The sequence below is a fragment of the Vanessa cardui genome, chromosome 20, assembly GCF_905220365.1.
Source record: "Vanessa cardui chromosome 20, ilVanCard2.1, whole genome shotgun sequence".
NCBI lineage: Eukaryota > Metazoa > Arthropoda > Insecta > Lepidoptera > Nymphalidae > Vanessa > Vanessa cardui.
The window spans coordinates 823,812-838,825 of NC_061142.1; the positions used below are offsets into that span (position 1 = coordinate 823,812).

At 32.6% G+C, this 15,014-nt stretch overlaps 1 protein-coding gene across 1 annotated transcript in view; it reads right to left on the minus strand.

Annotated features, from left to right (window-relative positions):
* The window catches only part of LOC124538438 (homeobox protein Nkx-2.4-like), a 43,239-nt gene extending 28,569 nt beyond the window's left edge, over positions 1-14,670 (minus strand). The window contains exons 1-2 of the mRNA XM_047115505.1: positions 14,401-14,670; positions 4,828-5,027 (exon numbers count right to left, since the gene is read on the minus strand). Of these exons, the coding sequence (XP_046971461.1) occupies positions 4,828-5,027; positions 14,401-14,627 (427 nt within the window). The 5' untranslated portion in view covers positions 14,628-14,670. The remainder of the gene's footprint in view (positions 1-4,827; positions 5,028-14,400) is intronic.
* Positions 14,671-15,014: the final 344 nt, after the last annotated feature.

The following is a 15,014-nucleotide window of genomic DNA, read 5'->3' on the forward strand; positions in this document are numbered from 1 at the left end:
TCGTGGTTAATGAAAATATGTTACCTTTCATTAAAAAAAAAAAACATTATTTTTAAAATCAACTCCGTTAGAAATTACAGGGATTTTAAAACGTCACACCAAAAGTTAACACGCATCAATGACATATATGTATATGTAAAAACGTCATAACATTATGTAAAAAAAAAATTAAACTTTCAAAAGAAAAATTGGTCAATTCGAAAAAGGTGTCATATTGAAATACGATACAAGATAGCACTCGAAATATTTATCTGTATTTCACCTTGAATCGTTTGGAATAATTTCGAGTCGAGCCTTCGACTGCATCGACCACGCTATTTGCGGACGTGAGACCTCCTGTTTACTCAGCCAAGACTCTAGTGGTGGACAAACAGAGGACCGATCGTACGGAATTGCTTATTTTGTCTCTGCCTACACGACTCCCTTTTACCAGACGCTAACAGGTACAGAGGTCTATTCTGTAAGAATAAATTCGAAACTCATCGAAGAATTCGAACCGAAAACTATAGAAACTATTTATATTAACAATTTACAAAATCAAAATATACTTTATTCTTTATATTATATTATAAAGAAAGAAAGAAAGAAATGTTTATTAGGACTCAGTACATAATAAAACAATAAGAAGTATAAAAAAAATAAATAAAAAAAAGAATTGTCTTTTAACAACTATATTAAGCGAAGCTACCTTTGATCCGGAAAGTGTATTCTACCGAAAATAACCGGCAAGAAACTCAGTAGTTACCCTTATTCGCCATTTAAAAATACAGTCATGTTAGTTACAAAGTAATATTATAAAATTATATATGTATGTAATTTATCCTGCCTGGAAGTCCACAAGTATTAATTCCACGCCTTTAATGTCATGTGAATCGATATTACTGTAAATATATTTTTAAACATAATCGATGAGATGTCTTATGAATATTGATGCGTTCATATTTGAAAACGGAAGTCATCTATGGGATTCGAATTCGTTCTTATAGAATAGGTCTTTAGGTCTGTGCTGGGTACTGTAATATGTCCACTTTTAAATATTGTTTGTAGTGACGTAATCATTCGGTAAAGAATTCGAGTGTATGTTTATTGTTAACACAGTAAGGTTTACCGTTTTAATCTTAGAGAATTCAAGTGGCTATTACATATAATTGTCGTGGTACTATTAACATGTTTGATAAAACAATTAGGTACCTTTAAGTACCTACTTTAATAGATAAGGAAATTTTAAGCAGATTTATAGATAGATATGGATATAAATTATTAAGAAATGTATGTACCTCTACGTTAAATTTATTTAAAACGTCCATATTAGTTTTTATTTCTTTTACTTGGTGGTAGGGCTTTGTGCAAGCCCGTCTAGGTGATGAGTAGGTGGTACTATTATAGTACTGGATATCATTTATTCTAATAAATGATGAGATATAATAGTACAACATTACTCATAGTATAACAGTACAATACTGAACGGTAGACCGCCAAATAACAGTACTCAGTATTGTTGTGTTCCGGTTTAAAGAGTGAGTGAGCCAGTGTAACTACAGGCACAAGGGACATAGCATCTTAGTTCCCAAGGTTGGTGGCACATTGGCGATGTAAGGAATACTTAATATTTCTTACAGCGTCATTGTCTATGGGTGATGATAACCACCATCAGGTGGCCCATATGCTCACCCGCCAACCTATACCATAAAAAATGTTTATATTGATGACCTTGCGATAAGGGAGCTACTGTTACACGTTTGAAGTGTACAACAATGCTTTAAATATAAACATCTCTTGTAGGACTCTTGTACACTAGTCGTCGCCCACGGCTTCGGTCGCGTTTCAAGGGTCATCATATCAAGTTTCATTGAATTCAGTGCTGTAGTTCAGCCATGATTGTAATTTTTAATATTACGAAAGTACGGCACTTATTTAATTTGTAGCCTTAAATTTAAAATACCTACATTTTTTTACTAAGCACAATCTGGCACTAAAAATATTTTTTTTTCGTTTCGTACAAAAAAAATATCAGTTTTACCAAATGTACTTTTACATTAGATTATAATCAAACGTAAAATAATAAAAACAAAATACAACATACTTTAATTAAAATCCCTAAAATAGAAGTACGAATTAATACAGGATTTTATTAAAAAAAAAAAGAAATAACTAAAAGTGCACCCACTCGTACACCTGCGAGTAGGAAACAAACCAATTAATATCGGATTTATTTGATCGACCGTGTCAAACGTCACTCACGGCTCGTTTCCCGCCTAATTTCCATCCGCCATCTTTGTTTTCATCTCGAGTGCACGTTAACATAGACAACTTATTGTTATTTGCCCACCGTTATTTGAACTTTCTCTATGACTACTGGGTTTTCGAATTCAGATTAAGTTTCAGAGTTTCTTTGATTTGTATTGTCTATTGTTGAGTGGTTGGCGGGTCAGCGCCATCTTGAATCAAGTGCACTTTTGAAATTAGTTGGCAGAGAATAATCAATTTGTTCTAGTGAGGCAATTGATTGTTGGAAGAAAATGCTCGGATTTATGTATTTAAAAAAAGTAAAGGCTTTACGTTATTTCAAATCAAATTTATAATAGAAAACTGCGTACCTAATAGAATTATACCATCGTCCAATTGATAATATGTTATGTGTTTGTATTAAAAAAAAAACTAGTAGTAAAGGATTTTAGTCTTAAGATTTCTAATATTTTTATTGAATGATATAAAATATAGATTATTATTAAAACTTAAAATAGCTTTGTGTATGTATGTCATTACTCAGCACTTTCTCTACACCTCTATTTAACACCAACATTTCTTGCCCCAAATCTTTTTAAATACCTATTATAAGAGTTATTTCAAAGAACGAATAAGGAAAATTTTGGAACCAAAATTATATTTACATTGGTAGTATCTTCTAAAGCAGTGATTTGATTTTATATTTTCCTCATATTTATTCCGTTTTTTAAATTTGGAATTGGTAGCTTAGCCTAGAACCCGAAATTTTCACATTATTGACGAAAGAGGTTTTATGTGCTTAATATGTATGCAAAATTTATCGATAGTGTTGTAATTTTATAATATTTGCTACGATTATTTGTAGATATTTTTCTGTTACTTATTAAAATTTATTCGCACCAATAAATTCCATTATAAAATATAATGGTACCAACGTAAATTTAAAACATAACCTTGACTTCGAAACGGTAGCCTCACCTCTGGATGGGCTTGTACAAACATTATGATCGGCTCCTAAGCGCACCTGTACCAACCGCTCCCGTCGTCTCCCGAGTTTCAAGTTACAAGGTATTGATAGCAGATACCACACGTACATACGTCATATTAACATAAGGTATTATTTTATGTCAGATATAAAATAATATTTAGTTTAAATCTAAGGAACTAAAAATAAAAGTTTTAAAGGCAATGTAATATAACCCGCAAAGAGGTTTACCTAAATTCCGGAAAATAAAATGGCACTTATACAACGTCTACGAAAACGAAATCTAGGGCAAATAATAGTAAGGAGTAGGATGCGAATTCTGTCTTTTAAACCATAGACATCATCATAAGTTTATGCTTACTGATCTATTATTATCTGTCCGGCAACTAGCGTGTTTTTTTTAATTTAATTAACTATATTTTTTTCGCATTTCGTTTAATATATCAAAAATATATTCCATAACTTAAAATATTCATAACTTTTTAGAAAAATAGAAGTAAAAATTTGCATACTTTATGAGAAACAGTGATTTTAATCCGCAGTTTTAAAATCATGCGGATTAAAGCGTTCGTTGGCAGCTAGTATACGGTTACTAAGAGTCCCCGACGGCACACTGGCACGGCCGCACGCACGCATTACCTTTTTAATGTTTTGTCAGAGGCTAATGGTGTTGACTTGTGTAGGTTTAATCTTGCAATTTGAGACACTTACTAAAAATATACATATTTTGTAAAATGTTTCTGCTTTTAAAAAAAAAACATTGTTACGCCAATGTTGCAAAAAATAGAAAAATTTAAATTGGCAACATTTAAATTTTTCTATTAATTGTAATATAATTTGTGTTTATGATTTTAGCGCATAATTTAAAGTTAATTCGAAATGTTTTCAACTGAAAAAAATATATTATTTACATGTCAACGAAATTGATTTTCATTTGTTAGTGTTGTTAAATTTTATAATTAATAAATCCTTTTACGTATTTATATATAAAACCTTATTTCAGCTTTTGGAAGTAGACTAATACAGCTACAGTGGCACGGTGAGGTACGATTTAATTATAATAGGCGGGCTTGATGCGCGCGCATTTATTGACGCGGACCGCCATTTTGAGCGGGCGGAGTGGAGAAAATTACACGCTATTTTGTCTGTTTACACTTCATATTGTGATGAAATTATGAATAACTTGAAGTCTAGTTTGAAATGTATGTATGTCAAAGGGATGTTAAGGATTTCAAATTGTTACTTAATTGTTTTTAGTGGTAATATTTGTGTGTGTAAATACCAAGTAAATACCTAGAAGAAGTACATGCTACAGTCACTTTTAAACCCATGAAAAATGTATTATTTGTTGTAGACAACGAGTTAATACAACAATAGACATTATTCTTCGCATATGATGTCGATTTCTGGTCACTTAAATCCTCAATAAACATTTTATATAACAATTTTTGTAGCGGCTTATTTTACGATGATCAAAATTATTCATTTATTAGATAGATATTTCGACCTTACCCAATAAATTGCCGTCCTCGATATTTATTGGAATACAGTTCAATCCTAAAATGCCTATTATAAATTATAACTAATTAAGTAATAAATAAAAACCGCCGACTCACTGGCAAACCTGGGGTCGTTCGAGGCGGGGTACCAGCTTGCGCCCCGCATGTCCCCGTAGTGGGGCAAATCAGCGGGGGCGCAGCCGTAGCCCTGCACGGGCGCACCGCCGTACAGCGGCACGGCGTAAGGGTTAGCAGCCATGCCGCAAGACGCCGCCGGACCTAGCGGCGAGTTGATGCTGCTACCCGATGAATTAGACCTGAGAAAAAACCCTATGTTATTTAAATTGTAAAAGAATACCCTATTTGGAATAAAAAAGTCTTTTAGAAAAGAAAGAAAATATTGAACTATGTAATTGTTACGCAAAAATGAAAGTATATATAATAATAATTTATTGACAAACCCAAGTAATGTACACATAGTTTTTTTTTTATCTTATAACTAAATCAAGGGTTTTGTTGTCACATTGTCATCTCTGGCAGTTGACCTATGACTCTAAAACTAATATAAAATGTGATATCCGAGTCAGCGTTATTATTATTATTTTAGATACTATTACAATTCTTAGTGGCGTTGGTTACGTTACTGACATAAAATTAAGTAGCCGTAGAAAATAAAAAAAGTACTCAAGATTAATCACTACAACAGTTAGGTTCTTTGCTACGACACCCGCTACGACAATGAATATAAAATATTAAATTGATTTATATTCTTTACGTTGAATGCAAAAAAATCATTAAGGCATAACCTATGCCTTTTTAAAAATAAGTTTACTTATATTTACTTTACGTACTATTTTTATTTTAGTACATACTTAAATCAACTTTCTAAGTATGGCTGCATTTAAAAATACATATTTACGAATGTTATTTAAAATTACAAATAACAAAATAAAAATTGTAATATCATTAGACAAACATGTCGTCAGCATTAATTTTGAAAGTAACTTTCTGAACGCATTTGACCCAAATCCGCCACACGCAGTTTACCGTTACGCTGTCGTGGCGCCAACTCGTCACTTCCGAACAAAGCGCGGCTTATCTGCCTAATCCCTATTTACACAATTTAATCTTCTGCCCTATCCGACTCAATTCAACCCGGTAAAATGTTTTGCTAAATAATTTACACACGATTTTAAGCTTTACGCGTCGACACATAGAAATTATCATTCACGATCCGTCTGTGATAAAGGACCCCACGCCATCACTGTTTGAATTGACAAATTGAGTTTTGACAGGGCGGGAAAATTGACGTTAAGGTTAGATCATTTTAATTATGGTTAATTTCATTTCAAACTCAATACTGTTTACTTTTCATTTAAATTAATTATTATAATTTAATAGGATCGTTTAATTCAATAACCGATGTGAAAAATAATATGTATAGTATTTCTTATTGCGTATATTAAGTCGTAGTCATTTTAGTCACAAGTGATGGCAAAAAAAATTCTCAAATAATTTGGAAGAGGCCTTTGCCGATTGGCAGACGGATCTGCAAACTATAACAAAAACAATCAATGTAGGAACATATTTTATTCAACGTTTGTTATTAATTTATTTATTATCAAATAATTTCTAGATTAATATTATTTTTTATTTAATACTTTTGTAGTTTAAGTTTGATATGTTGTTTTCTATGATCCGAATAAAGGGCTATATTATTATTATTATTAATTATCTCAAATTAAGGCTCAATTTTGGAGTAGTAAGTTTTATATATTTAATTTCATCATAAGTCGTAGGACTTTTAATTACCAGTATAATTCTACTTTATGATAAATAATAATAATAAGAATTACTTAATGTTGTTTCATTGAATTTAAGTATAAAGCATGTCAGACAAAACTTTCGTAGAGTTGCTAGAGCATTAACGAAAATCAAAGATTGGAGATTAACACACTCGTTTGATATTGTTTACAATTTCATTATTCTTATATATTTATATATATAAATATATATTGTTTATTTCAATAAACACTAAATGTCCTTTCATTCATCCCTCTTGTCTAAAGTACATTATGATTTGATATGATTATCATAAAGATGAACTGACTATTGGTACTAAAATAACTACGGATATTTTAACGTTGTGTTACTGTTTTCAATCATTTGAAGACAGGACGTTAAATACAATCATCATATACCAATTACATCAATGTGTATCTTAAAATTATAAGAATCTCATTCTTTTCAATCATAGTTTTTCAAAATTGTATTTTCAACTACCCGTTTCGGAATATAGTACATACCGAGAAGTATGTCATGAAAGTAGTAGTAACTAATATTATACTGAATCGGTATATCTAGATGTTACGTCACGGACCCCGGACACCCTCTCATACCTCCGCGTCGCCCTCATTTCCTATCCGTCCGCGACCGCGTGTACTGCTCATTTCATACTAACATCAATTGTAGAATGTAATTTAATTCTCTACATATGACCTATATAATACTATTTGCACCCGCGGCGTCACTCGCGATTTACGGTGTTAGAGCTGGGCAAAAAAGTAGCCTATTACAGTCATCGGAGTTCAAATTTGCTGCACACCAAATGTCATCAAATTCGGTTCGTCAGTTTAGTCACCAAAGAGATACAGACAGACAAACAGAGTTACTTTCACATTTAATAATATTAGAGTAGTTTTTGTAATTGCAACACATGCAACAAAATGAAAACATTTTATGAATTCCAACGTAAAATATTTTGACTGCGTGCGGTTCTTAGCTGTCAAAAACATTCGCATTCAGTAATCATTCAGCTGAAGCCAATTTTCTACAGAAATGAGATCACATTTGACTTAATTACGATTTAATTATACTCAGGTACCAGTGTTGCAAGCCGTACGAAACTCTTAAGAATCGCAAATAATTTGGGTGAAATCCATGAAATAAGTGAATCTAAACAGAGCTATTTAAATCTAGGCATCGCTACCAAAGTATTTTTACCGGTTTAATTTTTCAATAAGACTTTTACAAGAATATAGTACTTTTACATAGAATACATCATCATTTTAAATTAAGTTAACAGTTCTTATAACGCTTCGTAATTCCTCCATAGATAAGAGCCGGGAAGGAAGAACTATATGTAACGGCAGGAGCTGTCATCTGATTAACCAACCCACGATCTTCTTATAAGATAAGGATGTTTTTGTAAAGCAGTGGGCCAATGACGGGGTATTACAATAGTTTTTTTTTTTTTTTATTGACCGAAACTAAACAAAACTATGCTGTATATTATTATTTCAATGCGAATTGGAAAAAGATGACGCAAAGACCAAACAGCGTATACTCCGAATTTGTATAATTAGCTCTTAAATTAGCTTTGTATGAAGGTATATTTACTTATACACGGATATTTAGAGGCAACCAGGGGTAGTCGACACAATTTTCATTAACTTGTTCTATTTAAGTATATCAATAAGAATTTATAGACAACGAAACATCGTAATATAACTAGAACTTTCTAGATTATTCTTGAACATCATGTAGGTTGTATTTCAACTAGGTGATTAATGGGTTGTTATTTAGTGCCCAATATAGTATATACAGATGATAAACGTATAGTATAGCTGTTATGCATAAAACATATATGAAAGTATCCTATGTCCTTGGGTATAGTTTAAATTTTATCAAATTCGATTTAATGGTTTAGCCGTAAAAGCACACCATGCTTTTTAACCTATAGAGTCACCTTATCGTTTGTAATATTATTCTCAGTTGTGACGGGTATTCGAACTGGGATCTTGTTAAATTTAAGATTTTAGAAATCAACTAGCGACCCTTTTACCACAGCTACAATGCTCATACTAAATATACAACATAATTTATTTATTTACGACATCACATTAGAAACTTCCAAAACTATCAGTGTCTCTTTACTATATTGTCCATACATTTAATACAAAAACTTGACGATTCACTCGACCTCACTCTATCTGTTAAAAAAATTGGTCCGTAATTTTAAAGATCTAAGCATACATAGAGACGGCGGTAAGCCACTTTTATACTATGTAATGATGATGAACGCAAAGCTGCTACCGTATAACACAGATGACAATATTTCAAAACTTCAAAAACGCATATTTGCCCAGATGTAAATTAACATTGTCTAAACAAGCAGGCGTGAGTCCGTCACCACTTGTACTGCAAACACTCGACGGCATGTCTGTATGTGTTATGCAAAACGTTTAGACAAGAAAAAAAATACTTTCGATATTTATTATACAAGTTATACTAACCGGGTTTGCTCGTGTGTTTGATTTAAATGCCCATTTATGCACGGTTCCTATATATCACGATTTGTTATGGTAATAGGCAAAAGATGATTTATGTTGATTTAATTTTTCAGTCAAACACCATTTTTGCTACAATAATACATGTGTTTTTAAATACCAGTAGATATAATTGTACTGACTGTAGACGACACGAATCTTTTATTGACTATATCTACCCAAAAACCATGGTTTCCTTTTGCTTTTAGAGAGAAAAAGCCTTAGTCCAACTATAGGACACTTACGAGCTAATAATAATTATTTTTTTAATGGTAAAAAGTGACGTTTAGAAATACATTTGGAATTAAAATACATTTTTAACTTGGAATTATGATTGCCAGCAAGATACTTTTTGTTCACACACAATTGTAACATTCTTGAAAGCGTGGGTGTCTCTTATTAAAAAGAAACGATTTCTAAGTTTATTGAAAATAGAAAGAAGCTTGTTTGAAATGGTCAAGTTATTGGATATGCAATTCAAACGATTTGAATGTAAATAATTTGTATTTACATTTGAAAAACTTGAAATGAGGCAGTAGGTAATACTTGAAGTTGCATTCGGGTATCGTGGTGCTAATTAGCGCTAACACTTATTAAGTCATGCGTTCGAGATTACATTTATCAATGGCAGAATATAATATACATTCAAATAGGCTCTTACAAGCACTTTTGATTCGTCATATTACAAGATTAGCTTCTAATTCTTTTGTAGTTACCGTTAGTAATTGTCACGCCGCTAAATCATGAATTTAAATCTTTTGTTTAAAATCATTAATAATTGTGATAATATCGCCGTGATATAACAAAAATGCCGCTAACTGGCATATGATCGATTTTCAGTTTTCCACGTTTTTTGCTCATAGCTCAAAATTGAGTAAATACAAGTAAATACATATCGGCATTATCTATAATGATAATATACACAGAACTATATATTGGTAAATTACTTGTTGATTTTCAACCGCGATATAAGAATTAGGTATATAAAATTAATTGCTTTTGAATGTTTTGTTTAGAATTGACGATTTGAACAGAAAAAGCTCAAAATTACTCTTATTTACTAATATAAACCGTAATATTTATATTTATTTATATATCCAATAATAATCAACGAAAATTTCCAAGCTTTTTTATATTTTTTAGGGAATGAGATACCCAGAATACTGCTTGCACCCTGGTGCTTGATGTGCTTAAGACGAGAGAAATTGCTTTAAAACTCCCAACAAGCCTTAGTTGTATTGTTTTTACGATTAAAGAGGAATTGCATTTTTTGCTCTAAGGAACATATTATCGAGTTATTTATTGAATACTAGTAGTCGCTCTCGGCTTGTTTCGCTTTTTAGGATGTGAGTTGTCCTGTGTCAGGCAAAAAAGTAGTCTATGTCCTTCCTCCGAGTTCAAATTTGCTTTATACCAAATTTCATCAAATTCGGTTCAGCGATTTAGCCGATATAGCAACATGCAGACAGACAGATAGAGTTACTTTCACATTTATAATATTATAGCAGATGAAAGTGTTGTAGGTATATCGAAGAAAAAGCAATCATTCAATCAAACGGATATGAATATTTTTTATAAAAGATTGACTTATTTCAAAATTATAAATATAATTTATGAGCAGACATTGAATTTTTTTCGAGAATTTTCATCACATCGTACCGATAGCCGTAACCTACTGACCGAGAAAATCAATTAGGAATCAGAAACTCTTAACGAAAGCATAGTTGAATGCAACATATTTATAGCAAAAATAACTGTTAGGAAAACATCGTATAAAAAAGTTAAAAGTCTATGTTTAAAATCTCATTGTCTTTGATTATATCTACACTAATAAAACATTAATGTTTAGTTAGCCAAAGCTCATTGATATTTCACTACAGGATCGACCTACTGCTAAACATTATGTTGGCTACATTTATATTTTAAGGAAAACTGGGAATAGAAGTATGATACCTCACTGAAATACACCGCACCTCACGATTGATGAAAGTCAAGAAACTTTCATAAATCATAAGCTTGAAAGTGGCGCCGGTAACCCAAAATTTATTATGTGGAGACTATATAGAGATACTTTTTAGATATATAGAGACTACTATTTAGTTATGTGGAAACTATGTATGGGCATGTTATGCGGGGAGGTATGAGGACCATGTAATGGATGGATAAGTATGGGAAGGGGATGATCTAAGAAATCATGGATGATATGTGTGAAAGACGATATAGATGGAAAGAATGTTACTTGTGAAGTGACGTCACACAGAAAAGTGGAAGATGGAAGAACTGCAAAAGAACCCTAATAAAAGTGACTTACAAGCAGGAGGATGATGATAATTAAGTTCGTAAAATCCGTTCTGATCTGTCTACAACCTACAACAAACCTTCCTTCCAAATTTCTAGTTTGTAGGTTTCTAAGATTCCGTCATTAATCAGTGATTGGTATCTCGCTTAGTTATATATAGATATATTATATCAGAAACCTATCCAATGGTTTTGAAACTATTGTTCATATATAATAATTCATCAACGTATTGTTTCGTCTATTCGTATTCGATCGTAAATCTTAGGTATGTTTATCTCCGTGAGTTGGGCTATCCGTGTGTCAAATTTCATGACGGGCCCTTGATGCGTAAAAGCATAACAAACATACAAATAGACACTTCACATGTTTAATATTTAAGAAATAAGTAACAATTATAAATTATAAAGACTTTCATTTTATATTTAAACTATTCGTACTTCATTTATATTTATGTCTTTAAAATAATATATTTAAATAGGTATATCAAAACATATATTTCTATTAGTATTCATAAAACTTTTTAAACAATATCTTTACTTTATATAAAGATTATGTAGCTCTACTAAGCGATTTGTTGGCATATATAGGTAGGTAATATAATTTCGTAAAGACATTTGAAAAAGATTACAAAAGAAATTATACTTAAAAGTAATGTTACTTATATCGTAAATAACCTATCTTTGCGTATCACGATAAAACGGCTGAACGGTTAATAATGAAATTTAACAAATAGATAGATTACAGTCTGGTATAGAATAAACTATTTAGTCTAAAATTTGCGCCAAAAGCGAGAGAGGAAACTAAGAAAATATAATTTTACGTTATAATCCGTCCGGAAATTATACTAATCATACGGCTTCATCTGTAAATGTTGTTTACGGAGGAATTCGAATACTGCTCCATGTACTTCATTCGATTTTTAAATAGTAATGACAGAAATGAATAAATACGTTTAACTATTACAGTGAGCTGTATTATAACAAAAAAAAACAAAACACTCAAGCCTACCGCAGACCCGACTTCGTTCTACAGGAAAATTAAGCGACGACGGCTTACTATAATTTAGGTTATTAATGGCGGATTATTAGCCAGAGAATTAATAACTCCAGATTACGTGAACTCCAAGGAAATAGGCACGTCTATTTCCACATACCATAAGCCGTCGAAAAATGTTGATCTGAATATGTTTCAAAATTGAATTACCTACATTAAAACATTTTTATATTATATATAAATATATTTTATGATATACTATTAAGTTATAAATAAATACCGTTTATGTTATGTATACATGATCTTTACTAATAAATCTAACCCGTTCGAAGATGGGTTGGGTACATTTACATTCTGATGTCTTGAATTATTTAAATATTGAATTGCGATTATTTATTTATTTCAATGGGCGTTATTTATGTTATCCGAATTTGAAGTTCTGTTTGTTTTAATAAAAAGTATTCTTTGCATTGTAATAAAAAATATTAATTTAGAATTATAAGAATATTAGTTATCAAATTATAGAGATTGTTTAAAACAAGAAAAAAATTATAAAAAAATTAATGAAACGGAATTATTTATTAACGTTAACATGGGTATTTAAATATGCATTATTTAAAACTCGACAGTAGATTAGTTTAAAACCATTAGATACGTAAGTTCACTAAATAAACTACAAGAAAATATTAATTAATATATTAAAATTTTTAAAAATATATATTGTTCCTTTTTTAATTAATTCTATTTAAAGCCATATAAAACCTTTTTTTGTCTTCAATATTAGGTACACTACTTTTTTTATTAAAAAATAAATTCTTTCAAAAACTAACTACTGATTTAGTTGAAATTCATTTTAATTTAAACCACTCTTCAATTCTCAAGGATAGGCACAATTAATCAATTGGTTCTTTAATTAATTATGATAATAAAAAAGATTAATAAGAATTATTTCATAATCTGATCCGGTCTTGAATAATATTATTTTTGATAGAAAACAGGACCAAGTACAATTAACAATAATCTCAAGATGAAAACAACTCGTGCAATATTTTCAGATAAATAATAAAATCTCAGGTTATAAAACAAAAGGAAGATTGAACGTGCGAAAAATTAATGTGAAGAAAGAAACGCGAATACTGGTTTTACCAGGAATTTTCTTTCGTTTAAATATAAACGTTTTCAAACTTTACTGACCACACAAGGAAGTCAGATTAATATTAAATGGTGAATATAAGAGAACAAATGACGTCACATCACCAAAGCTAAGCACGACCACGATATAAATACACATTGCATCATTCAAAGTCAATATTATTACGATTTATCAAGACGGTAGTCGTTTTAAGCAGGCATTGTAAATAGTGTTGCATTTTAAAAAAACAATTCGTAATTTAAATAGAGTTCCGTTTTCTAAAATTAAAAAAATATTATTATCTGTATTTATATTTTTGAAATATTTTATGTTTTGTTTGTTATTTTAATCTTTTGTTGCTCTTAAAATATTTTATGCAAATTTACTAAAAAATTCTCGGTATTATTATTGGTTTGAATATATTTAATTTTTCTTTTTTAAATTCGAGGCAAATGTTTAAAAAATAAACTGATCACTTCCTGTTAATTTGAAATGAGAAGGAACTCTCAACGCAGTAAACGGTGCATTCAACGTAGCTAAAGGTAACTGTGTGTTTAATCATTCATACATACATATGCATATAGGCTTCGAGAGTCATGACGCTGCCGCGGCGAGGTATCTCAAGTCTCCACTAGAAGTCCTTTGCTATTCATTGTATTTCGAATCGAATGAAACCGTTAGCGATTTCCTATAAACGTAACGCGGTATAAATAAAGCGTCCAAGTCCGTACGCAAGTGAAGATGTACCTAAAGCACATCGTTGACCTCACATTCACATCGCATCATCACTTGACCGACGATCACAACATACCTGCACAAACAAACGTCACCGAACTATATCCTTCGACTACGAGCGCGACTCGAGCACTCTCGAGACCTTCGGGGCCACTCGAAAAATCAGCGGGTGGAGGGTCCCCCCTCCGGATCGATCCACGCACCTGTACGGCGAAGGCGGGTTGTTCGCCAGCTCCAACTTGCGGTATTCCTCGATAGGCGACAGGATGTCGGTGACGGAGAAGGGCGTGGAGTGCTGGAGCTGCAGCTGGGAGAGGTTCTGCTGCAGCAGCGCCGACTTGGGCGACAGGCTCATCGCCAGCTCGGCAGCGCTCAGCTCCGGCAGCGCCTCCGCCGGACACGGCGAGTAGCCGCCGCCCTCCGCGGACATCCGACCGGTCGACACTCGACGCCACTCGACGGCTCAGCCTCTAGTGGCTCTCGGGGCGAGAGTGGCGCCCGAGCCCCCGGCGCGGGTTACGGCCACTCCGAGGGCTCCGCCCCGCCGCGCCGGCTCTGCCCTATGGCGGGGCCCCGGCCCGCTGATTGGTCGGTTGCGCCGTCGCGGGTGGAAGCCGCAGGCCCCTCGCGGGCGCAGTCCGTTGGCTCCGCTGCGGCAGTGAGCCGCGCCGCGTGGTGGGGGGTGGTCGCGTCGTGTCGTGCAAGCTATTGTTGCTAATTGCCAGCTGGCAGCTGCTAATGTTAAACGTGGACATTGACTGATCGGTTGATAGCTCGACTATTCGTCTTATTGGAATGTTAAGTCATATGTATATGT